Here is a 25,618-nt window from a genome sequence, read left to right as displayed (position 1 = left end):
ATTTATTTTACACTGTTAATAGCATATAGACACGCTGAGTGCACACATATGGATATGTTCACCATTTAAATTTTTGTCACAGGCAATAAATCAAAATACGTATGAATTAGCTCATCACATCTTTATGGGAAAACGAATTTCCAAGCAACGCTTGCCCATGTGCCATAAAACGCCTCCCATGTGGGAACCTCTAGGCCAGTATTTTCACTAGAAATTCAAGAAGGTGTGACCTCACGATAGGATTAACCACCCAATTTCTTTCACCGTCTTTCCGCAGAGTCACTGTCATTTGAATAATAATAACTTGTATTTACGAGTGAGGCGCTCACACAAAACCAACAGGCAAGTTCAGCCAAACCTCATGTATTCATTAATTTATTGACGCGTCAACGAAAATTCAGAAGTGTTCCGACAGTAGGCACAAATCAGTTTTCAGCCGCTGCTCTTTTATTACTGGAGTTAATGTGTTTCCCCACACACAACAATACATCAACAGGCCTCAACTTGAGGTCCTCACACTACTCATTGTCTGCTTCTCTCTCTTGTTTCTGTGATTAAAGCACATTAAGAGGTAGGTGGTAATTATCCCAGATGAAATGATTTATAATCCTTTAACATCTACATCAAAATGGCAGCCAGCAGCGCTCAACGCTGCAAGAGCACTTTTTATCGTCACTGCAAACAAAACATCAGCTGTTTATTAAATGGAATGATGTGCATGCCCAAATCTTCGGAGAGATAGCCTGGAGGATGCGACTGCCTGTCTTGTTCATTAATTTAGCTTTTGCTCCAAAGATACAGCCTTGTTTCTCCAAAATACAGCCCGGTGTTTGCCTTTCTTTTTCTACTGATGTTTCCTTTTGTTTGCTTCTCGTCTTTACCCTGGAAAAGTCGTGCCTCGTCTCTCCCTCTCAAGTCTTCGTTTCTCTTTTTCTCTGTAATACTCCTCTTTCAAGTCCTCGCGCGTCCTACGAGTCCATCCTTTTGAGGTGACGTGATAGACATCCACGAAGTTCCCAGAGTACGCATCCCTGTGGGTGGCCCTGTACACAGCTTCCCTTGCTATTGATGTGGCCTCCTCCACGGTCAGGCCCCACCGAACCCCTTGGTCTAAGATGGAGTAGGCGTACGGTGATCCTGAGCCCACAGAAAAGAGCGATCCCTCCAGGCGAGTGCCATCGCTGCATACATAAAACAGACTGGGACCAGAGAAACTTATTTTTCTCCTGGAACACTGCTGCTTTGTGAAAGAAGAGCTTTGAGTCTTGGAAACAGAGACCTTTTCACCAGGGGCACCCGCAGTCTTTTCCAGGTGAGCCTTTGTAGTCTCTCTGCTTTCGCCATGATCCATCTCTGAGCCTTTGTGGGCACGACATCCATCATCCGGCTCTCCTCCATCCCACCCACACAGCGTGGCAGCCACGCAGAGCTCGGTTCCCTTGAAAGGGTGCAGCATGTGTGAGAGCAGCTTGGCGGCCCCCCTCGTGGACAAACGCCGTCCGTAGCGGAGCTGGTAGAGGCGCAGCTCTCTGGAGAGGATCCGTTTCCAAAGCGCGCAGTCAGCCGAGGTTCCCGAAGTGGTGCCCACCAGGTGGCTGTGAATGGGCAGGATCTTCTGGGAGGCCGGGCACGCTACGAGGCCCGAGCAGCTGGAGCGAGTGTCTGCCGCAGCCAGGACGCCGCCTTGGAACATGAAAGCTAGGGTGGTGGTCCCATGAGCCATGGGGAAGGGAAGCGGCACGACTTGAGAAGAAGTGAAAGGAAGACTTTCAGGCAAAGAGGACGGTATTGGGAGCGTTTCTTGAGATGGGATTCCACTTGAGCTCTGCATTGTGCTGATTTGCCCAAACTGTATCGGGCTTTCATCCAGATAACACGCTTCTGGAATATAAAAATGGAATAGGCTTGTGCTATTGCTCAAGGCCACACCAGTTGCATAGCTACAAGATTTCCTTTGCCCAACTGCCATTACATTTCTCGCAGTGCCTACACTTTCCTGAAAGATATCTCCAAAATTGCACAAGTCCTGCAAAGCCATTGAATAAAACTTGCAAAGTTTTGAATGCCTTGAAAATGCTCTTCTAAAATAACTTGCTAGGCCTTTGAAGCCCTCAGTCAAATGTCAGCCGTCTAATAGAGACTGTACATCTGAAGCCCGCGGCGATGCTCGCAGTAATCATCGTTTATATAGACAAGAAGGTCGGGCTCATGTTTCTGTGTGGTCACTCAAACAACCCATCCGCATCATTACCAATGTTTCATTCTCTTTGAAACACATAAAGTCAATAGCCCATGGGTAATTAATTTTGGCTGTGATATCAGGTTGCTTTTCACATCAGATCGCTTCAAAGTCTTGTGTGGGCGTAGGCCAAAGAGAGCGTGGGCTGATGTTGAAGCCTTGGCTCGAGCACTTTAAATTAACTCCGACTCTTTGATGCAGCAGTCCTACGGATCAAATCCCTTCTAGAATAACACATGATGTCAATGTGAAGCTTCGCGGCGGCGCTGCACGGACAAGCCCTTTCCAGCACGGCACTTTCTCTTTAGAGGTGATTCACACTGAACCTTGAACCTGCCACACCAGAATATCAGGTAGTGCTGCATTCTGCGGGGCGTGTGCTCGCGCAACTGCTGTTTGTCCGAGACGCAACCGGCAGGTGTCGGATAGCCAGAGGAAGCTACGTTTGCTTATTAGAGAAACAATGAACCGAAAGTTTAAATATTTATTTTCATGTCCCACTTTGCTCTAACCCCCTTTCACAATGACTTGGTTTCACACCAGCGTTCCTGGATTTGCTTTCACTGCTTGTTTCCTATTGGTAAGCTTCTTTGTCTCACTTTACCTCCCTGACGTTAAGCTGTTGAATATGAAACTATAATTAGGTTTGATCAGTTTCTTCACAAACATGTTATGTTCTTTAAAGCGTCTTTAACAGAACTGTTCATTTTAATAATATTACATTCAGTCGTGAGTAAACACACATGTGAAAGTGACTAAAGAATAATAAGCTCACCTTACAGTCACCTAAATCTGTCGGTATTCCTAAATCTAAATGTTTTCTGTGACTTTAAAAAAGATTTTTTTAACGTAACTTTTAATATGTTTTGACCTCATTATGTGTTGGTTTACTGTCACTCCGTCCACAGTGTTATTTTACACTACAGGAAGTTGCTGTCAGAGCCCAGCTGAATGTCACTACCTTCCTAAAATAATGGCCAAAGTCATTTTTTGTCAAAAGTGACTTATTTTTTTGTGCCTAAAACATATTTTGGAAATAAAGAGGTGGTGGTTTTCTTGCCAAAGTCAATTTTGGCTAAAAAATAACTTAGGCCATTATTTTATCAAGGTGATGACTGGTCGATATCTGATCAACTTAGTTTGCAGGATAAATTTGTCCAATTTTTGCTCAAAGTCTGTTTTCATCCTAGGTAAAGATGAATCAAAAGCCCTAAAATAGATGCATCTTTTATTACATCTGTATGAAAATACAATGCTCTTTGAACACATATATTTGGTGAAGAAATCAAATCCTTCCTCCTGCAGGAGGGAGCTGGAATACCCAGAGAAGGCATGCATGTCTGATGAAAGATTGGTTTTGTGACTGGTTAATGATTTCTGTTGATTTGGCCATATTTTTTGAATATTTGTTTTAAAAAAAAGACCTAATAATGACCTATTTTGAGTTTTCTGGTGGAGATTTCCAAAGTCTCCTGGTGAGTTCACGATGCCATGACCTTTAATAATGTTTCCTGAGCCTTTAGAAGAGAGAGAAATATGTTTATGTTGGGAAGGACAGGCTAAAGCAGCTTTAAAAAAATCCTTAATCAAGAGTGATGAAGATTATAACAAATGGTTGCCATGGAGACCTGGTCAACACAAGATGCCGCTCTTTGCTTCGGTTCTTCAGAGAGCCGCAAAAATTCAATTTGCTATATTTATGTATCACAGAAAATAGTCATTAATATTTAGCTGTTAATGGTGATTTATGCAACTTGTGTTGCTAAAAACAAACTCTTCTCTACATGCTGCAGTAAATTTTGAATTTATTTGAAGGTTTTTTGTTGCAGACGCTTACCAAGACCCAATTGATGCATATATTCAACACGATTCCATAACAGACTTAAACTGATATAAACTGTGACATGATACAAAGTTAGAAGTTGTAGTTAAAAGTCTTCATAGAGTTCTTGTGCTTTATTTTGTTTGTGGAGAGCTAGAGCAAGCAAGGACAGTTGTAGCAAAATAGATCAATCTTTAAAGTTGAAGGATATGTCTAGGGTTGAATCAATTAATTGGATTAATCGTGATTAATCGATAATTGACATGATAATAAACTAATTTTGTAATTGATTGTTTAGGGCGTATACAGACTCAAAGAAGGGCCGTTTTCTGAGAGAACAATATACAGTAGTTGGCAGTAATTAAGCCACAACATTGCAAAATACAAATTTTGCATACGAGACAAAAGCATAACTGGCATAACTTCGCTTGGCTCAAATTCTGTTTTAAACAGATTTCCTGGAATAATCTGGTAAGATTCTTTTATCACACCTGCTCAGAAACGCCACTACGATGGGAATCCTCCTACATGTTGGAGAAAAAATAGAAATCAAAACGCAAACCATTATCGTGTCTTCTAGGACTGCCCAATCCTAAAAGATTACTGGAAAGAGATAAATAGTGCCTTGCAAGACATTTTCCAGCAGAACATTCCTTTGGAGATCAAACTTAGGTATTTTGGCATAATTCCTCAAGAGGCTTCAAAAAGCTTCAGATGACTATTTTTTTTAATAGCAAGTAAGAAAGACATTACTAGAAAATGGTTATCACAAGACAAACCAACTTTAGACGACTGGATCGACATAACATTTAAGATATATAAAATGGAAAAAATATCAGCCTCTCTCAATCACAAGACTGAACAATTCTGTCAGTGGCTATGTGAAACTTAAAAGATCTGATTTCATTTCTAGAGACCAAACTTGATGAAATCTCCTCGATAATCCACTCTCCTATGATAGACATACTTCATAATTATTTAGTACTATGTTTTTCGTTGGTGTATTCTTTCTTTTTGTGGTTTGCTTTTTACATTTCTAACTTAATTTTTTCTCTTTTTAATTTTTCTTTCACTCTCTCTTTCACTCCTTGCTTTATAGTCTTTGTCAGGGAAGTGAAGTTGCATTTTTGTTTTGACTGTTATAACGTAATGGTCTACTTCTCCACCTTATTTCAAACATTGAAGTTAGTTTTGTGATGTAGAGGCCTGAGGTCATGTAAATGATACTTCCTTGAGAATCAACAAAGATAAAAAAAAAAAACTAAATAAAAAGATTTCCTATTAAGCACCTTTAGCTGTCCAAGTATTAATCGGTCAACTCAAAAATCAACAGGTAACTGTGTGGATGTCAAGTCAAGCAGAAAGACTTGATCTTTTCACATCTTGATGGAGAAAGTATTTTTTTCGCTCCAGATGCCTCCTTTGGTACAAATGATGATGCGCAAACTAAAAAAAAAACAAAAGTTGTTAATGCATTTTAGGCAATAAAATGTTTATCTTCTTATATTGTATAAAAAAAAGACTTCAGTGGTTAAATGAGGAGGAATATGGCCATATTTTAATCCAATTAATCGATTGTCAGAATAATCGTTTGCTAAAATAATCGTTAGATGGAGAGAAGTCTGGAAATGGCCCCAGATCTAGTCAAATTTGTCATTCTGACTCAGAATACAGCAACAGATGGTCCAGTGTGTAGTTTGTCTTCTTTCTTAAAGTGGAATAACTTAAAAACAACATTTTGTTTTCTCTGTATAACACTGATTTAATCCCCCCCCCCCTCACTTCACCCAGGCAGCGTCTGTGCTACGAGGCGTTTCGACCCGCGGGGATGACGCCGCACCTGACAGTTTCATAGGGTTCGACTCGGTCCCTGACAAAGTGGCAGATGGCTCAGTGGTCCGTGTGCGGTATCGGTGCTCCAGGCCGTGTCGGCTCGCGGTGGAAGTCGTGCTGTCAACATTAAGGAAGACGGATCTGGTGGTCTTCAGGAGGAAATGGATCAGCGGCACACCTCAAACGCTCCGGGTCCGGCGGGTGTTGCTCAGATTGCCTCCGTCCGTGTCCCATCGCCGCCGCCATGTCCACGGGAGCGCGGCAGACGCCCAGAACGTGACACTTCAAGCTTGGCTGGATGATTTGAAAGGAGGCGGTGAAATTGGCTCCGTGGCGGGAATTCATAAAGTGCAGCGGGTCGTGCGGCTCTCGCTGTGGCCGGGGTCGGCCCCTGGGTGCCCGTCGTGGTCCGCTCAACTCGAGTGGCTGACATCCAACGACAAGATCCATCAGTGCCCACATGAGACAGGTGGTGTACACCCTCAATCACTCTGTCGTTTTCTCTTAATACATTACCGGTACGATGGGGAAAGCAAGTACTGAGGATGTCGACATTGTTCTGAGCAGCAATGTTTTACAGTGAAGCTACTGACGTTCACAGGAGATGTCAACAGTTTTTATTATTACTTAGAAACTGAAGAGTACTCATTACTTTTGCAAATTTTGAGCATACTTAGAAAGTCCAGAGAGCACTTACTTATCCATCGACCCAGAACAGGGATTAGAACAAACTTAGAATCCAGAAAAACTCCCTTAGCAACAACATTTTCGACTCCTGTTCTTCCAACCCAGAAATTGGAATTAGACCAGAGGATACTTAGCAACCCTGAACAGGAGCGCCTAGCGTACATACTTCAGACCAACATTAGATTCTTTTTCTTGATTTGCTCTTTGGTTTGTTATTTTGTTTGTATTTCCTTTTAATTCCTATAAAGCACTTTGTATTGCCTTGTTGCTGAAAATGTGCTATAAGAATTAAAATTACCATTATCTTTACCTAACAACAAGCCAAATAATCCACTCAGATGTCTACACTGGACGTTTTTAGATCTGAGCATGAAGCAGCATTTTGAGGGCTTTTAACCCACTTCATGTTGTCAACAGGCTTTATTTAAATGATTTTACAGGCCTAGCAGCAGTTAGGCTGGTAAGCCAAGTGAAAACGGACTAGGAAATGGCAAGATTTAGCAAAGTAGGCATTTTCAATTAGGGTGAGGTTCGTTTGGATAGTTTTTCCTTCAATAAATAATCTAATCTATTTATTCTGCATGTAGTATAAAAATGTTTTGAAACATTTAAGTGTGACAAAGAAAGAAAAAAGTAGAAGAAAATTTGCAATGGAACAAATGATGTTTGCGTTGGACCGTGTGTTCCTAACTGTGCCTTTAAAATGCTGTTTCTGCACAGATGTGGTAGATCTGCTGAAGTTCCCCCTGGCCAGCACCGGAGAGCGCTTCGGGGTGGTCCGCCGGTTCCGGCCTTTCATCAGCGGCGCCCTGGAGAGAGTCCGTCTTCACGCCGTAACCGAGCCCAGGTGGGCTTCGCTCGGCGGCTCCTAATTTACCTCATTCTTTTGTTCTGCTCAAGGTTCACCCACACAGCAGGCGACAGAACCTCCCCTCGGCACCCCGTGCTGCGTCTGCACATATTGTGCCAAATGCTTTAAAAAAGAAAAAAAAAAAAAGCGAGCCGTTTTTTCTCTTTTACACGTTAAACACCATAAAGACGCTCGCTTCAGGTGTGTGTCTGACGCAGCGGTGTGTGTTGAGAGCAGCAGGTTGACTGCCACAGGTCAGTGGCTGTTTCTCTTTCAGCTCCTGTCAAAAAGCCCTCGCAGCTTTCGCTTGTAATTCGCCATCTTTCTAAATGACTTCATGAGCTCCGCCAAGCCTCTTCACCCAAGCATATAAGCTTTTTATTTACGGTCAGTGAAAGAAAGCAAGGTCAGGCGTTTTTTTTTTCTTTAGCAGACAAGCAGAGAGTTTTTTTAAATTCAACCCTCACGCCTGACTGGGTGGAAGAAATGATTTGTCCAATCATGCCTTGTTGTTTGTTTTTGCCAGCACCGCTTTCTCTGTGTGGATCTACCTGCTGAAGTGGTGTCAGAAGAAGCACTGCGGGATCATCCATCATGTGGATAAGGAACATCTCTTTGACTCGGTGCTGATGCAGCTCTCAGAAACAGGTGGGTCACAGCAGCTTGTGTGGACACATCCTGCCGTGGAGGATCTGGGGCCCGGGCTGCCGGGAGACGAGCGCGAGCGATGATGTGTGTTTTCGTGCGGCTCAGGAACAGACTGCGTTATGTATTAATAAAGAGCTTTGGATTTCCTCTGGCGAAATATATGACTGTCATATCTTCTGTGCAGGAGACATCATAATTCAGGCCCGCCTGACAACCGGGGAAGATGAGGCATTTCGAACCCACTTAATGTTGCCCCTGTGGAAATGGATTAGATTGGACTGTTACATACTGGACTCCAAGGTAAAAAAAAAAAGCACCAACATGCGGTTTTGGGTGGGCAGAGGAGGAATTGAAGCTGAAATTGAGCGAGCACAATCATCCGTTTCCTCCTGAGCCGTGTCTGCTGGTCGGGCTCTTTGTTTCCTGCTGTAAGATCTTGAACAATGGTTTCTTTCCAACTGGGAGATTCAAGGCAATTGTAGTCTGTGTTTTCAATTTGAAGTTGTCCACAGTTCAGTAGTTATTTTTTATTTTTTTGCTTTCATGCTGAGCTTTTACCTTGTTGTGTTGGACTCTCAGGTGCTGCTGAACGTAACATGGGACGCTAAGAGCCACAGATTTGAATACGTGTAAGTAAAACCAGTTTGTTTATGTAAATCAACGGGGAAAAAACACAAATTTTGCCCTTAAGCTTTGTCATGTTGTCGCAAACACAGTGTGGTACATAATTGTGAAGAAGATGAAATGTCTTATGGTTTGAAAAAAATCTCAAATCATTCCTGAAAAATGTGCCTAGCATTAAAGGGGTCCATCCCCCTTTAATCCGACATCCCTAACCAAGCCCCAAGGCCTTCCTCAACCACTAAATTCGTAAAATCACACGCTAACGTCATGTTGTTAAAATAAAGCAACATGACGTATTTTACTTTGCCCAGGTTAAGCCAAAATTGAGCTTATTGAACAAAATTCAAAGAGCGATGTCTGGTGGAAAACCAACACTGCACCTAAGGACTGACTCGGGAGGCTTTTAAAGTACATTAATGCCACACTTTTCAGATTTGTCTTTCTAAAAAAAAAAAAAGAATCAAAAAAAGAAAATCTTCCACTTCAGCATTTTACTCTGTCACACAAAATTCCAGTAGGTAACATAAATATCCTCACCTTCATATCGGCCTAAGTTATTATTTGTCACAAGTGATTTACCCAAAAAAACAAAACAAAACCACAAAAATGTTGTCCCTTTTACACTAGAATGGCTAGAGTTAGTCCACTTTGACGTATACCTATATCGGCTTCGATAGTCCAACTGGCCTGAAGGATTTTCTCTAGCAGGTGCTTTTGTTCTGTAAATAGGGCCATTACCTTATCAGTACCCTGGTAATGGCCTCAACGCATCTCACAGTTGCACAATAGACTTAGACTTCGACTTAGACTGACTTTGTTGTCATTTTCAATGCACAGGGTGTATAAAGAACGAAATTTCGTTGCATACGGCTCAGGACAATGTTTGAGGTTCCAATGTATTAGCTGTTTTCAACAGGCGCTTTTGTTCCGTAAATAAGGCCATTACTGGCGCACCCAAGCACAATGAAATCATTATAACCTAGCTATAACATAGCTTTATTTCAAAGAGAAACATTACTAATTTCTTTTAGAAAAACCTTTGCACATTTCTTGAAACAGATTGTATGTTTTGCAAACTCTATGTACATTTGGCAAAATGACCTGGATAATGCAGCACAACATCATGGATCAGCTGCAAAAGGTCACATCTCTCCAAAAACACTTCATGTATGCTTCAAAACTAAACTGAAGAGCACTACCTACAGGAGACCTGATCTCCTGCAGGTATCATAGATACCCACCCCCAACATGGACTATTCACATTCCCACCTTCTGGCCCGACGGTCAACGACCACATTTACAATTGAAAAGGGATGCTAATTTGAGCCATCAGAGTCGTCAGGGTGGACTCCGGCCTTTTGGCCCTGCTGAGCCGATATGGGAAGGACTCGAAAACTGTATCATCCTAGTGTTTACTTGCCTCTACTTGACGTAAAAAAAAAAAAAAAAAAAAACTTTTGGCAAAAAATGAGTTTGCCCATTGTTTCAGAAAGGTGAGGGTGTGATTTCGTTAGCAAGGCACTGAGGGAAAATTCTGTTTGGTATCTCATTATTTAGTTTGGACGCACAGCTTTAAATGCTTTTAAAAATCGTTCAGATTTAGGAACAGTATCCACTTCGACGACACAGACGGATACTTTGTGATTGGAGGAGGCAGATACATGCCAGGCTTCGCCGGCTACTTTGGGCCTTTCAAGTATTATCGTCTTGGAACCGACGAGGTGACATTTTCCACTCCGCAAATCACAAACGGGTGTTTGTTCCATTCCTCGACTGTCCGTTCCTGTCTTAACTTCCACTGCTTTTCATGTTCCAGATAAGAAATCAGCTTCACCCCATGTCGACAGCGCAGGAGCTGGACAGGGCTCAGGTGGCGTGTCAGGAAATGAGAACGTTGGCAAAAGCTTTTCTGCACCAAGTGGCCGAGAGTCGCCTTCTGTCCCCGACCGACGAAGGTGAGACACTATTTTGACATGTCCTAAAAACGTGACGTTGCAGCCAATCTACAGAGAAACACCTCGCGTGAGTCTGATTTTAAAGGCGCGAACACTCCAGGGAATGTCTTCTTCTCCCCCCCTTTATTTCAGCTGTCTGCTCTAACAACCCTCTGAGACGCCGGGGTCAGTTTGACAGCAGAGAGGCAGTGTGCACGCAGATGTGGAGCGTGGAAAGGCAGCAGAAACACGCCACACTGTTTCGTTTCCTGCAAGGAGTGGAGGAGATTATCCAGAGAGGTGACAGAGATTTGCATGCCAAGTAAAGAAAACGCACACCTTTTTATCCAGCCGCTCACGGCGTTGATCTGTTCCGGCAGAACGTTTGGGTGTGAGGCGCCTCGGAAGCGTTTTGTTCGAGCTAACGGTTGGCGCCGTCTTCCTTGTGGAAGGGAAGCAGATAAAAATCCTGTCCGAATCGATGGTTCTGCTGCAGGCGTCCTCCTGCTTTGGGAATCACAGAGCATCTCTGTTGTTGGCCACCATCTACCTGTCTGGCCTGGGTCGCCCGGCCGATCAAGAAAAGGTAAAATCCATGCCAACTGTGTTTTCATTGGCATTTTACCTAATAGGACAAACACAAAGTAGAGCTCTACGGTGAAGTGGAAGGGAATGATGCATCATTTTCAAAATGTTCTTAAATTTAAGTTAAATTTTTACATTTTCTTTTCAAACCGCCACATATTTAGATTCGGGTCTGGACTTAGACTAGGCCATTTTGAGATATAAGGATTTGATCTAGACCATTACAAGTCTGTCTGCACGTTTAGCATCACGGTTCTTCTTGAAGGTGAACCTCTACCCCACCGTCAGTTCATCCTTTACAAGAACTGTTAGAAATTCCTTTCACCCTGGTCAAACTGACTCAGTTCATGTTCACTGTGATTCAGGTGATTTCAGATAAACTCTATGTTGGGGCTGCAGTTGCCACTATCTTGTATTGACTTGTAATGTGTGCTTTTCAGTGATGTTGTACCTGAATAGGTTTTTCTCTGTGGTCTTTTTTCTCTCGCTTTCTGCAGGTGCAGAAGCAGACTTCTAGGGTGTTTTCTTGTAATTCTCTCTCTCTTTCTTTGTTTCCTCTACTCTTACTTCTTCTCACCTTGGGACTCAGACAACAATTATCGCCCAGTGGCTGGACGATGTTTGTCTTCGCCACCGGCTCACTTCTGTTGCCAACCCGTATGATGCTAAAAATGTTTGGCATTACTATGTATAACATAAGAGATTTTCTTTTGTACATTTCTGTCATGATATAGGTAACTCAGAATGGTTTTAAAAAGTCTTAAATTTGAGTTGGTGAAATGTTCTGTTGAACTTTCTCCACGATCTTGGTCTTCATGATTCTGTCTACTAAGTAAGGTTTTGTCTGTTAACTTGATTTCATTTAGGTGTATGAGAAAGAAGGGAGCTAAATATTTTGCAAAAAAAAAAAAAAAGTAAAACACCATGTGTCATTTTCCCTCCATTGTACAGTCTTGCTCTACTTTGTCTTACTCTGCTGAAGTAAATCCCAATAAAAAGCACTAAAGTTTTGTACCCAACAAATGAACTATGAATAGTTTAGCTTTAACTTTCTGTGTTACACTTACTTGTGAAAGAGTGGATTTTACACCCAACGTTCAATCTGTTTCAGGGTCACGCCTACAGTTTGATTGGTGCGGCTGGTGACGACCGTTTCGCCCTGATGCACGCGGGGTTCAAGCACGCGCACGGCCTCGACGGTTTTCCTCAAGACTCAGACGTGGCCTACGGCTACTACTCCAACGTCGGCTCGCAGAGCAGCATCGACAGATCGCGAATACATGAACATAAGGTAGCAATCGCTGCGACTTTGTTAAACTGTTAGCATTATAAGATAAAGGCTGTCGTTGCTAAGGTGGTCATAGCTAGCTGAACCTAACGAAATGACAAAAGCGGAAACATTTTCGTTAACGAATAAAGTAAAAACGGTGATTACTGGGGAAAAACTCCAACTGGAATTATACTGTGTGTTTATTCAACTAACTAAAATATACTGAAATTATATATATAATATCCTTTGTTCTTTGTGTTTATGAATCCATTTATTAGCCTTTTAAACAGTTTGCATCAGTTTGTCTGAATTTTACGGTACTAGTCCGCAAAATGGCTACAGCAAAAGTTGAGATAAAATTCCAGAGTCAGCTGGTTGTTCAACAATAATCGAATACATCTTTTGAAAATCGTATCATCTGTTGATTAATCATTACCCAGTCGATGTATGCATAATCATAATGTAATTCCTTGACCTCTTTGAATCTTGCACCTAAAAATTAACCACCGTAGGAAAAAACTAACTACTACAACTAATAAGAACAAAACAATATTTAACTAATAGGAACTAATAAAAACTAGCAATCCCACTCTAAAAATGAATGAAAACTCGCAACGAAAGTCACAACCGAACAAAACTAAACTCGAATGAAAAACCCAAAACTATCATAACCCGTGGCCGTTAGTAGAAATGACCTACGATTTCATCATTTTGTTATTTAGACCGAGCAGTCCGGCCTGTTTGGGTCAGCGCAGCCTTTTCTCTGCATATTGCTGTTGTTTCTTTTTCAGGAGGAAGATGAAATTGATTTTGCTGTCAGTCTGTCAGCTCTTTCTAAAACCAGACCCAGCAGCCGGTTCGTTTCACTCCAATTTAAGAAAACCACAACTTCAAAGTGACACCCTGTAAGAAACAAATGGCGATTGCCATTTGTTTCGACACCTAATGAACAAAGCAGATGTGATTAATGCAGTTTAAACTTTACCCAAACTTCCCGTCCCTCGTTCAAATTGATATGAGTATCGATCTGCTTCTCATCTCTCGGTTAGAATGAAAATACAAAAGCGATAACAGGGAGTTTTTTTCCGTTCCCAGCAGATAAAACGTGCGTCACACATGGCGGCGGTTTTTCTAAAATGCACCGACTCTAAAAATATGATTAATTGCATGTTTGTTTGTCCAGCCAGCTGGACTGAGGGGAGGCTGCAGGAAAAGGGAGAATGGATGAGCTCTAAATCTTCATTTAGAAATCAAGCCGTCTTGATGAATGCCAGAGAGCACTCAGAAGATAAGAGGCCCCGCCACGAGAGAAAAGCCTGCTTCCTTCTGATTTCCTGTTTATTCTACCAGTATTTCAATAAGCTCCATCTAATGAAGAGAGGCGTATGAAAACACCAGAGAGACCCGGCTGTCTGCTTCATCCTGAACGGGGGAATCGATGGAGCACGAAAACAGTAATGATGAATAATAATAATAAGAAAAAAAGAGGGATTTAAAAGTTTGACCCAAAGGACAAAATCAGATCAAAGTGCAACAACCATCTATTCTTAGAAACGTTTTCAACAACTCACTGAAATGCAGAGGTGTATTTTTCAAAAAGGGACGTCAGTCTGAGCTCAACTCTTTACCAATGTTTGTTGCGACTGCAGAACTGTCAGTCAAGTCGGACCAAATGCTAAGAAAATGATTATTTAATGCTAAAATACACTTAATCTTCCCACATGTGTTAATCACTCGTATTTGAAAAAACAGGCTTTGTGTGACCCTTCGAAAGAGGCCCGAGGAGACAAGCAGACGCCTTCAACTGTTTGTTTAAGAGCATACAAAAGCCATAAAATTAGCATCTCCATGGAAACGGCAGCTGGAATGTGGTAGGAAGAAACTCCAGGAGAGTCGGCGAGATTTATAACAGGACTTCGGTGCGGGGGGGATATTCGTGCAGGACTGGGGGTTTCCCTCCGATTTGCTTGGACAAAAAACAGAGCACCTTCGAGGCTGAACCAGGTCTCTGATTGGTCAAAACAACAGAACGCCTTTTTTGCATATATTAAATAGGGAAACACCCTTTTGGTTTATAGTTTCAGGTCAACACCGGAGAGGAGAGAGTTTTTTTTCCATCTTTTTTACTCCACGTGGGCGCCTTTGTCTGTCTTATGTGTTTCGTGTGTCTTCCCTTGTGTGTCTTATTTTTATGAGAAAATGCATATCTCTGTATCTCTGCAACTTTGTTGTCGATTGCTTTGTATGAGATTAAAACTCCGTGATCTGTGACGTCAACACGTTTTGTTGTTGTTTCGTTTTAGCAGCACGCGGTTGCAGGACGCTCACGGAGAACCCCGCTTGACCCGGCTAACAGGAGGAAAAGGAGAGCCATGCTTTTCCAAAATTTAAGCTAACATAATAACTTTTCTCCTTAACACAAACCACGCCGTCCTCGTTATTCAGAGGAAGTGATATTTTTGTGCTCGAAACTAATTGTGGAATAAATCATGAATATTCAAAGCATCTAAAGACACATCTGGGTCTCTGTTTAGCGCTGCACTTCCGCGAACCCTTCGGCTTGTGGTTTAGTTCGCGCATGTTTCATCGGCTCGTTCTGACGTCGCTGTTCCGTTTTGGCGTAAGTCGGGTTTGATTGGGTAGCGCGTTTCAGCGACACGGGAGTTCAAAGTGCTTGAAAACATCATAAAGTCGCCAATTGTGACACAAGCAATGGACATTGAATGCTATCATCAACATCATCAAGCAATATACGTCAAATGTGTTGGTCAATGTTTTCTGTTACTACTAATCAAAGGCAACTCTAAACAGGTGTGTTTTTAGCCCTGATTTAAAGGAGCTCAGTGTTTTGTTCCAGATTTGTGGTGCGTAGAAAGTTAAGGCTGCGTCTCCATGTTTGGTATAAAAGGAAACCAGAATTTTGGATAAACTCATTGGGGATTTTAAATACTCTTTGTTGCGGGATAAATAATTAGACAAGAAATCCAACCATTTCTTAAAACTAGAATTAGAATTAGTTGCAAAAACTATAGGTTGTTTCATCATTCAACTTTAAAAAAAGGAAAAGTCGAACCGCTTTGGAAAAAGCCTAAAATCTGTGTGATGTAGATCTTGATGTTGAACGTCCGACCAGGTGTGTGTCTCAGACAACTGAACACTGCGGTTGATTCGCACTGATTGGATATTAAATTTGCCTAATGAATGATAATGATGCAATCAGCGAGGGAGATGTGTCACATCTAATGGCTGTGAGTGTTTACAGGGGAAGTTTTATTATGAACAAAAACCCACTTTGTGCTTTAACAAGTTTAACCACCGTAATCACCGTGTTTCTCTTCCCCGCAGCAATACACGCCTCACTTTATCTATTTGGGCAACGAAGACGATCTGAACTCCCTGACGGACGAGTCCAGCGACGTCTTTCGGTATCTACAGTACCAAGCGGAAAGGGGAGACCTGGAGTCTCAGGTACGTTTGGCTTACATACGCGCCCCGCCCGGAAGTCCAAATTCACGGCATTCATTACTCAAATGAGTTCCGTGTGGCTGTCCGGCAGAAAGGCGCATAAAAAGCGCGGGAGCGTCACGTCTCCTCTGCGGTCAGTGGTGGAGTCGGCGTCCAGAGCAGAATAATAAAAACTCTTATTAACTTTAGAGACGTCTGGGAACAATGCTTTACTGGGGACAAAACGGAGTCTCCAAAGACATCGCCAGCGCCGTGAAGTGGTTTGAGAGGAGCGCCATGCAAATGAAGGATCCCGAGGCGGTCTACGACTACTCCATCCTGCTAATGAAGGTCGTGTAAAATCATAAGGACCTTATTTTACGACTGAATTGAACACAGTACTGTTTGACTGTGTGGGTGTGTGTGTGTGTTTCACCGCCGCTGTTTTGACACTTATTGATTTGCTGATTGATGTTGATTCCTTCAGGGCCAGGGAGTGAAGAGAAACTACACTCAAGGTTTTCAGCTGCTGAAGAAAGCGGCTGCGATGGTGAGGGAGCAGCAATCAATCGGTGTGTTTACTCCATATAGGAGCTCACTGTGAAAACCGCTGTCTGTTTCCCCCCCACACGCTTCAGGGCTCAATTAATGCCCTGAACGGCTTAGGCTGGTACCATGGGATTGTGCTGAAGGACCACCGAAATGCGGCAAAATACTTTGAACAAGCCGCCCTGAATGGGAGCGATGATGGGATGTTCAACCTGGGAATTTATCATCTCACCGGGGAAAACCCAGACAAGCCGTGGAGGAACGAGGTTTTTTTTTATTTTTTATTTTCAGACCTTTACAATCAGTTCCGCAGCCCAGATGTAATCGTCTTGCTTCTCTCTGTTCCGTGTCTCTGGCCTCCATCCGCAGAGCGCCGCGTTCGAGCAGTTCCTGAACGCCTCCCGCTTCGGCCACGCGGCCGCGTCGGTGGAGGCGGCGTGGTACCTTTCAACAGGAAGCCTGCGGGGGGTTTCTCCGGACGTGGAGAGGGCCGTGACGTAAGGGGCTTTTCATTAGCTTGGTGAAGGAAGCGTGGTCGCTGCGCTGTAGCCTGCAGCTCGGTGCCGTCCAATTTCAGTGACGGCGGCTAATTCAAGGTCAGAACGCGGCATTTGCATATCTAAAAATATGAGCTGTTGCCACTGCATTGTTGTCTGGCACACAGAGAGGTTCTGTTGAACCAAATCCCAGCGAGTGGACAAAGAGCAGGTTTGCTGCTGCCGCTGCTTTTTGAACTGATCTACTCCCTGAGCCCTTTCACATTTCATATTACAATCACATCAAATTTTATTTGTATAGCACATTTCAGCATCAAGGCATTTCAAAGTGCTTTGCATCATATCAAACACAGAAACACAATGCAACATAGAATCCACAATCAAAACACGACATTAAGTCAGGTTCCATCAATAAATTTGTAATTGATTACGTTTCAAATTCAATCCTAAACAGGTGGGTTTTTAGTCGAGTTTGCATCCATAAAAGGTTTACCTGTTACATTCCTACTGTGTTATATGGAACAATCACAAAATAACATATTTCATAGGCGATATACCAACACAAATGATCATATGACGGTGAAGTAGAAGTAAAAACAAAGCCCCAAAAAACAACAACTTTTTATTAGCAATTAAAATCTGAGAATTGGGACGTTTCAGTATTTAGCCTGGTGTCATCGCAAAGACCTAAAGAAAGAAGTGTAGTAACTGGTGCAAAGAATCAGAGGTCGCCTAGCAGATATCAGTAGTAGTTTGACTGAATTACCTGTACATCTCTGTGTATTCAAGTATACCATGAAATATTTAATTTTTTGCTCACTTAAGTTTAACAAACGTGGGCTGACACACTTCAAGCTTTTACTTATTGTAAATTTGATGAAAACTCAAAGTTCAGTGTCTCTACAGTAGATATGGTAACATTGTGGAAAAAGCCAAACGTTAGAAACTTATGACGTCACGCCACCAGTGGCTAAACACCTGCAAAGTTTTTCTGAGCTTTTAAACGGTCTCTCACTCTGAGTCAGTAGGCAACACAATCGAAACGTTGTCACTAAATAAGCTGGTTGCTCACAGAGTTCTGCATTCAGGCACATTTATAGAAAACCGAGTAGGAGAAAAACGTTTGGTAAAGGAACTGGTGCACCAGAAATGGAGATTGTCCAGCAAAATCCATTCAGGTTGAGGCTGGAGTCGGCACACAGGCGAGACGGGGAAACCCATGCTTCACAATGAAGCATGGTGGTGGCAGCATCATGGATGGGTCCAAACTCATCTTCTGCCCACACGAAAACAAACGTGCAGCCATAACTACGATGGGCAAGTTAAAGCTAGGCTCTAAAGCCAAAAGAAAATCTTTTCATAGACACTCCCATTGCAATCTGACTGAAGTGTCAAGGTTTTCTTTAAAAAAAAAAAAAACAACAAATACACCGACTGAAATTAAATATTGTTTCCTACCAGCCTGTGACGGTACGAGCAGATATTTTGCAAAGAGGAACTGTCCACAATTTTCAGTCTGCAGAAGTGGAACGCTGATAGAGACGTTACCCCCAGAAGAATTGCTGTTGTGATTGCAGTGAAAGCTGGTTATACAACAATATTGACTGGAGGGGGATGAAATTATATTCATATGACAGTTTGTTGAGAACAAAAAATGGAAAAGCGAGCACTCTTTTTTTCCTTTGTTTTCCTTCCGCTTCACAATCGTCCGCTACGCTGTGCTAGTCTGTCACGTGCAATCTCAATAAAAAAAACAAAAAAACATTCAGATTTGCTTTTTTGAATCCTTTTTTGCTGAGTTATAAATCATATTTTTCATATAACTCGTCGCACAGATTACTGCAAAACGTCTGCAAATGGAATGGCCACCTTGGATTCATGATGAGGGAGGCTCTTCAGGCCCACCTCCAGGGAGCCTGGTAAGGGAAAAAAAATTATTTTCACTTTTATTTCTCTGGTGTTGACGCAATCCTTTCCCTCTGATCTGCGCTCTTTGTCTCCTGTCTTTGCGCCGTGCGGCGCCGCCAACAGGGAGGAAGCGCTTGTGAAGTACATCCTGGCCGCCGAAACTGGCCTGGGTTTAGCCCAGAGTAACGCCGCTCACCTGTGTGAGGTACACACAGACACACACACACACACCCCTGCCTTACCTGTTTCCCCCCCTGCCTCCTCCGGTGCTCCAGCCGCCGCCTTTTTAATCCGACTCCGGTTCAGTTCCGCATTTAATGCATCATAATTGGAGTTTGTGATTGTAGCTAATGGACAAATCGCTCACAATTCCAGTCACACGCTAAATGAAGAGAACTATCCCAGAGGGAAATTATTAGCGGTTGATAACACGCCCTCGTTATTGCTCTGCTCTCTCCCAACCGAAAAGGAGCTGGGCGTCGGTTATGACTGTCGGTGGAGATATCGCAACCACTCTATATTAAACTCTGATCCTCATCCATCCAGTGAGTTCATCTCGTTTCATTTTTGCTCCAACCTCTCCGTCTCGTTCTCTGCCGGTCTGGTCACTGAACAAGCAAATATGTGTCTGTTTTTTTTTTTTATAGCCCTGCTGGAAATAGGAGACTACTACTACTATTCCTCCGCCGGCACACGGGGGAACTCATTATCCTTGGCTGAGCAGGCCGTATCGATGTATAGCAGAGCAGCTCTGGCGGGCAGCCCTCAGGTGACAGATTTACTTGAGCTGTAATCTCATCACCCTATGATAAACTTAATTAAACTTCCACAGGCTTGAGGCCCGGCGCAATAAAAACAACAAACGGCGCTACACGCCGCTATTATTTGGAGACTTTCTGAGTGAATAAGCCATCAGCCGAACCGTTATCGTTCTGTTTTTCCACACCGGCTCGCAGGGAATGTTCAATTTAGCCGTTTTGGCTCAAAAGGGGCACGTCCTTCCACGGAGCGTCCTTGACTTCTTCAACGCGTCACGCGGCGACGGAGTGGAGGCTGTGATGGAGAAGATTTTAAACAGGTAATGGAAGTGTCTGCTCTGCTCTTATCTAATGCGACTGACGGCGTGGTAAGGCCATTGGAGATGGGGGTTGGGGGAGAAGAGGTACATTTCAGCCAAAAACATTCTGAAATGTTGAGATTAGTCACAGAAATTTTCTGGAAAAAAAAGATATGTCTATGTTTCAAAAATTTTCTAGAAAAGAAAAAACTTCTAAATTTCTAATTTTAAAAGTAGAAAAATTTCTAAATTCAAAAAATGTTAAACTTTTGAAATTCAGAAACTTCCTAAACATTTTCAAATATTTTTTTTTAGATTAATCTAAAATTTGGAGTTTTGAGTATTTAAAAAAAAAAAAAAACACTATTCAATTTTTTTTTCCTGGGATATTTGTTGACGTTTGTAAATATGAAATGTCTAAGTTCTTCCTCTAAAATTTCTGGGTTTAATAAAAAAAAAAAATTTTGTTTGGAACATTTTCAAAAATTTTCAAAATTTTGGATTTTTTTTTTCCAGTTTGACTTTTGAAGGTCAGAAGTTCCTTGTTTTTTTTCTAAAAAAAAAACCCCCCCAAAAAGCAAACAGAAATTAGTCTAAAAATGTCTGTGTTTTTATACATTTAGGAATTTCATCTAAGAATTCCTGAATTTAGAACAGTTTCATAAATGTTCAAAATTTCGGAGCTTTTTCTCACAAATATTCGACTTTTGAAGCTCAGAAAATGTCCTTGTTTTTATCCATCTTATCTAGAAAAATTTCAACTTCAATCTCAGAAATTTTAATGTTTTTTTCTAGAATCTTTCTGAGCTCCATCTCAAAATGTCTGAGATTTTTTTAAATCCCTCCCTCCCCCCATCATCTGCCATGGCCCGAATGCGCCGTGGTAGGTCTGTACTTATTGAAGCTGATGATGTAACACAGCTCGCACTGTTTTGTCTTGTCGCTCAGATGTGCGGAGATTGAGGATGATGAGGCCGTTACGCCCTGTTCTGTAGCTCTGCTCGGACTCCAGATGGGAAGAGCCTGGAGGAGCGTGACTCAGAGCCGAGCACAGCTCCTTTTGGTGAGCATCAGACAGCCGTCACACGCTGCGCGCAGCAAGAATAGAAAAGTAGCACACCTCAAGCTTTTGTCCTACTGTATCTCAGAGTAATTCAGGTTTCAATTATAGCCATGCTTTGTGTTTTTTTTTTTTCCTCCATCCACATTTTCGTACTTGCACTATTGTATATTATTGGGATTTGTGTGACAGACCAACTTAGAATAAAACATTGTTGTGAAGTGAAAAGGAAATGTTATATGGTTTTCAGATCACAGTCTGAAAACTGTGGCTGATGCATCAAATTAAAACAATGTGCAGCCAACGGCATTCAGAAGTCGCTTAATTAGTAAAGATTGTTTCTCTGACTGAATTACACCTTGTATATAGAAATACAAGTTGTTTAATTTCTTTCTTTTTTTTTCCATTTCTTGTATAGCAGTCACAATTACTGTCTGGGTGCCAAGGAGAAGCCCAACACATTCACTTTCACAAATACTCCACTTGACATGTACATCCTGTTCGTTCACCAAGACCTTCAGAGAAGAGATAGCTAACTAGCTTGATAGACACATAGCTACATAGCTAGCTATATAGCCAGCTTGGTAGCTAGCCAGACAGCCAGCTAGCTAGTCAGCTCAAGGTCCAACTAAGAAAAAGAACAACGTAAATAACAGCCAAACATACTCATATCTACAATCTAAAAGTTACATAATCAAAATGTAATAATAGACAACTGTACCAGTGTCTCCACAGGTGTGAATGGTATCGTGTCGAGCTCAAAGGTAAACCAGCGGTCCCCAACCTTTGTAGTCACGCGGACCGGTCAGCCTTTCGCTATTTAGCTGCGGACCGGGCGGGGAGCGCGCGCAGTAATCCGATGTTGTTTTGTTACTCATTCTGCTGCAAGTTGGCTCAATTTTGACGCGCAAGACGTAACCGGTAAAATCCGGTTCGGGATTTTCAAAATAAAAGATCCGGAAGTAGTTCATTATTTCTTGCGCGGCCCGGTACCAATTGGCCCGGTGGTTGGGGACCACTGGCATAAACAATTTATCATGGTTTACTAAGACCATGAGGAATTTATTTTCAGATCCATTTAAACTGCATATAAACTAATACATCAGAAGCACGGCCTGCAGAGTGCTTGCCTTGACCCATCTTGGTCTCTCCAGGACTACTCTCAGTGCATCACTGTAGGCAACAAGAAGTCTTCTCTGACTTTTTATATTACCACAAGCCATCTAGGAGATACAGCAAACATGTAAAAAGATGGCGTTCTGGTCAGATTAAACCGCGGTTCTTATCTTTAGCCTACATGCTATGTTTGTGTAACAACCTAACACTGTGCGTCACCTTGAGGGAGAAAAGGTGCACAGCGAGACGTGAGACTGCAAAAACCTGCAAAGTCTTCCACCTTCCTACACTGGAAATGTTTAGATCAAACTATATCCATCTGCAGCAAGACTTGAAAATTGCTTTTCACAGACACGCTCCATCCAATCCGTCTGAGCTTGAGCTATCTGGGAAAAAGTAATGAGCAACAAAAATAACGTGTCACTTTCTTTTCCCCTCACAATGACGTGGCGCTTTGCATTGGTCCATCACACAAAACCCCAGTAAAATACATAAAGGTTTGTGCTCTCCTTTCTACAGCGAGGTGGAGAATTTTGAGGGGTCTGAATTCTTTTGAAAGTCGCTGTAAATTCAACATTAAATCCATTGCAGATTTGTTTTTATCATCGCAAAAACACAAAATCTTACCAAGTAATCTTCATCTTGTTTCTAGTGCAAATATCTTGGCACCCTTGAAATAAGACAAAACTAACCTAGAAAGAGTTAATTTGCTACAAGTAATTGAATGAAGTTTGTCAAACTTTACTTACGTTTGTTTAACACAAAAACTTAATCTTAATATATTTTCTTGGAAAAACTTAATTTGATTACTTGTAGCAAATTAACTTATTTTTTTTAAAGTTGGATTACCAGTTGTTTTTTTCAGTGCAACCTTTCAGCGAGCTATATTAGCTTGTTTTGAATCAATAATTCCTTAATATTGATGAAAAAAGTACTTGTTCCATTGGCAGACTGTTTCACCTGTAACAAGACATTTTTCCAATGTTTTAAGTGAAATAATGAAATAATCACAAAAACAAGCTAATCTTGCTGAAAGATTACTTGTAAGTTAGTTTTGTCTTATTTCAGGTGCACTAACATATTAGCACTAGTCAGTCAATCAATCAATAATATTTTTACCACTAGGTAAAAATAGGTAGATTTTAGGTAGATTCGATTACAGTTACAGGAAACTTTGAGCGACACAAAATAAATCTAAAATAATTCAAAGATGCTAGGTGCTCAATACTTTAAAATGTTAAAAATCATTAATAAAACAAAAGATTCAAATACTTTATCCTCCTCATTAGGACAAGATTAAAATAAACAAGTAAATAAAATTATATTAAAAATATGCTAAATTGAACTTTGGAAGCTCAGGGCAACAGGAACCAAACCGCTTTTGGGGAAACTGGGTAGAAAATACTTGGTGAGCTTTAGTGTTTTTGCAGTGTTGTGTGAGATAAAACGCGGCACATTTTAATCACTAATGTGTCTTTTCCACAGGCGTACGCCGCCATCGTCTCCATATTTGTCTTCGTGGCCGTCGTGTCGTTGCAGGGCTGTCTGGGTAAGTTGCCGTTTGCTCACTGATGCGGCCACTTGCTAACAGTAACCACAAGATGGCACCGTTTCCCACCTATTAATTTACTTCTCCTTCTTTTTCTTTCTTTTTTTCCATGTCATGTTCTGTTACCTGTGTACGTGCGCGCACGCGCGTTACAGAGCGGAGCAGCAGGGCATCTGCTCCACGGAGGAGGACGCCGTCTGTCAGCCAAGCGGACCGGGCAGACGACCCGGGGAGAGCCGCGGGGAGTTCATGGCTGACCGTGAACGAGCGACGGAGGCTGAGCCAGGCCGGCGATCTGGCCGTGACTCTATCGGGCGCATGCCTCACTGCTTTCTGGACCACGCTGCTCTATCATCTCCTCCAACAGTCCATTCCCAGCACAGCCACTCAATAACCTCACCAAAGGGGAAAAAAATAAGAAAAAATTTCGGAAAACTACTCGTGTGACTCATTTTTAATAAAAGTAATAATAAAGATGGGAGTCATGATGAAAGAGTAGCTTTTATCTGATGGCCGATAATGTCTCCTCAGTAGCAGTATCAACTGTTTTATGTTTATGGAAAAATAAACCACTTATCACAGAGTTCAGTCAAGTGTCTCTGGGTTCATGTTGCTGCTTGTATTTTTTTTATGGCGTGAATGCTTGGCAGGAGTTTGAACCTTCTCTTGTACATGGGCATGTAAGACAGAAACGGATATAAAGTCAATAGTTGTGCATTAAAAAAAAAAAAGATTCAACCTTAGAGATGATAATGTGGGGAGATGTTTTACCAGCTTTGTTCTAATGAGTCACCTATTAAGGCTTGTCGCCTGGTCCTATCAGTGATGATAAACGCTGCTCAGGAGACAAGGATATACGGAGAAAGTATGTGGGGCACAAATACCTGATGTTTGGTCTGAAACCCCAACGCTGGAATTTCCCATTTTTCTTTATTGACCCAGTCTATGTGTCTTTGGGTCAATAAGATAAGGAGATACCTGCTGTACCCATTGGTAATAAGTGACCGGAAATGAAGGTAACTATAGCAACAGGTGATTATTTTTTTTTAAACCAATCTTGTGGGGGGGGGGTTGTTTGTTTGTTTTTTTTTGGACAACACTGCAAAAACAAAATCTAGTGGTCCACTTTCTAGTGCATATGCACACTTGAAGTAAGACTAAACTAACTTAAAAACATTTCAGCAACTCATGGAGCTTATTCAATAGTCAATAATTCCTTAATATTGATTTTAAAAGGTAAGAGTTCCACTGGCAGATTTTTTTTCACTTAAACATGGGGGGGAAAAAATGTCTCGTTATAAGTGAAAAAAATCCGTCAGTGGAATAAAAATATTAATGTGTTAAAACAAGCTCCTACGTCTTCCTGAAAAGCTTCTTGTAAGCCAGTTTTGTCTCATTTCAAGTGTACCAAGATGTTTGCAGTAAGAAACAAACAGCAAAACCACTTGGTAAAGATTTTGTGTTTTTGCCAGGGCTGGTAAAACAAACCATATCTGTTAATCCAGTGTGTCAGTAAAACAAATGCAACGGGAAATGCTCTGTAATTTTGTTGTTGTGCCTGCCAGCCAGCACAAGGGACGGAGCGTGTCACTTCTTCTAACAGTTATTTACACGTCTGAGCGTCTAGGATGCCATAATGTGCAGTTTGTAGCTGGTAGCTGTCATTAGCTAAATTAGGAGCTGCGCCGTGTAAACAACTCGGCGTGGAGCAGCTTCACCTAAAACTGACTGTGTGTAATTTAAATTAATAAAACGTTATGCCTCCATTGTCTTAAAAGCATGAGTCATCTGACTGTGTTTTGTTTTGTTTAACTAAGACATGAGTTCAGCTATGCAGCTAAAAAAAAAAATCATATTTTAATGTTATGAAACAAGGACTGCAGACACATTCATATGTTCTGCTCTTGTGGTAGCAGGAGAGATCAAAACAAATGAAATAGTTAGCA

At 41.8% G+C, this 25,618-nt stretch overlaps 2 protein-coding genes across 3 annotated transcripts; one reads left to right on the top strand and one right to left on the bottom strand.

The window, feature by feature from the left end:
* Positions 1 to 444: 444 nt before the first annotated feature.
* Positions 445 to 2,133, bottom strand: LOC102226861 (proteasome subunit beta type-11-like). The gene has a single exon (XM_023340157.1). It carries the CDS (start codon positions 2,036 to 2,038, stop codon positions 878 to 880), a length of 1,161 nt encoding a protein of 386 aa, XP_023195925.1. The 5' UTR covers positions 2,039 to 2,133; the 3' UTR covers positions 445 to 877.
* A 493-nt stretch (positions 2,134 to 2,626) lies between these two features.
* LOC106700079 (protein sel-1 homolog 3-like) lies at positions 2,627 to 24,260 on the top strand. Of its 2 annotated transcripts, none has more exons than XM_023340156.1 (24): positions 2,627 to 2,819; positions 5,857 to 6,363; positions 7,302 to 7,428; positions 7,958 to 8,079; positions 8,264 to 8,379; positions 8,659 to 8,708; positions 10,301 to 10,424; positions 10,520 to 10,658; positions 10,791 to 10,937; positions 11,018 to 11,223; positions 12,334 to 12,513; positions 15,838 to 15,960; positions 16,147 to 16,287; positions 16,424 to 16,486; positions 16,575 to 16,751; positions 16,855 to 16,982; positions 18,818 to 18,901; positions 19,014 to 19,095; positions 19,360 to 19,435; positions 19,538 to 19,659; positions 19,847 to 19,968; positions 20,896 to 21,010; positions 23,609 to 23,672; positions 23,828 to 24,260. In XM_023340156.1, exons 1-24 carry the CDS (start codon positions 2,732 to 2,734, stop codon positions 24,064 to 24,066), a joined length of 3,342 nt encoding a protein of 1,113 aa, XP_023195924.1. In that variant the 5' UTR covers positions 2,627 to 2,731; the 3' UTR covers positions 24,067 to 24,260. The 2 variants fall into 2 exon arrangements, with proteins under 2 accessions (XP_023195924.1, XP_023195923.1); XM_023340155.1 differs by having other exon boundaries at positions 5,853 to 6,363.
* Positions 24,261 to 25,618: the final 1,358 nt, after the last annotated feature.

This window comes from Xiphophorus maculatus, chromosome 9, assembly GCF_002775205.1.
Source record: "Xiphophorus maculatus strain JP 163 A chromosome 9, X_maculatus-5.0-male, whole genome shotgun sequence".
Classification (NCBI taxonomy): Eukaryota; Metazoa; Chordata; class Actinopteri; order Cyprinodontiformes; family Poeciliidae; genus Xiphophorus; species Xiphophorus maculatus.
The sequence above is the reverse complement of the archived record's forward strand: the minus strand, read 5'-3'. Positions and strand labels throughout refer to the sequence as shown.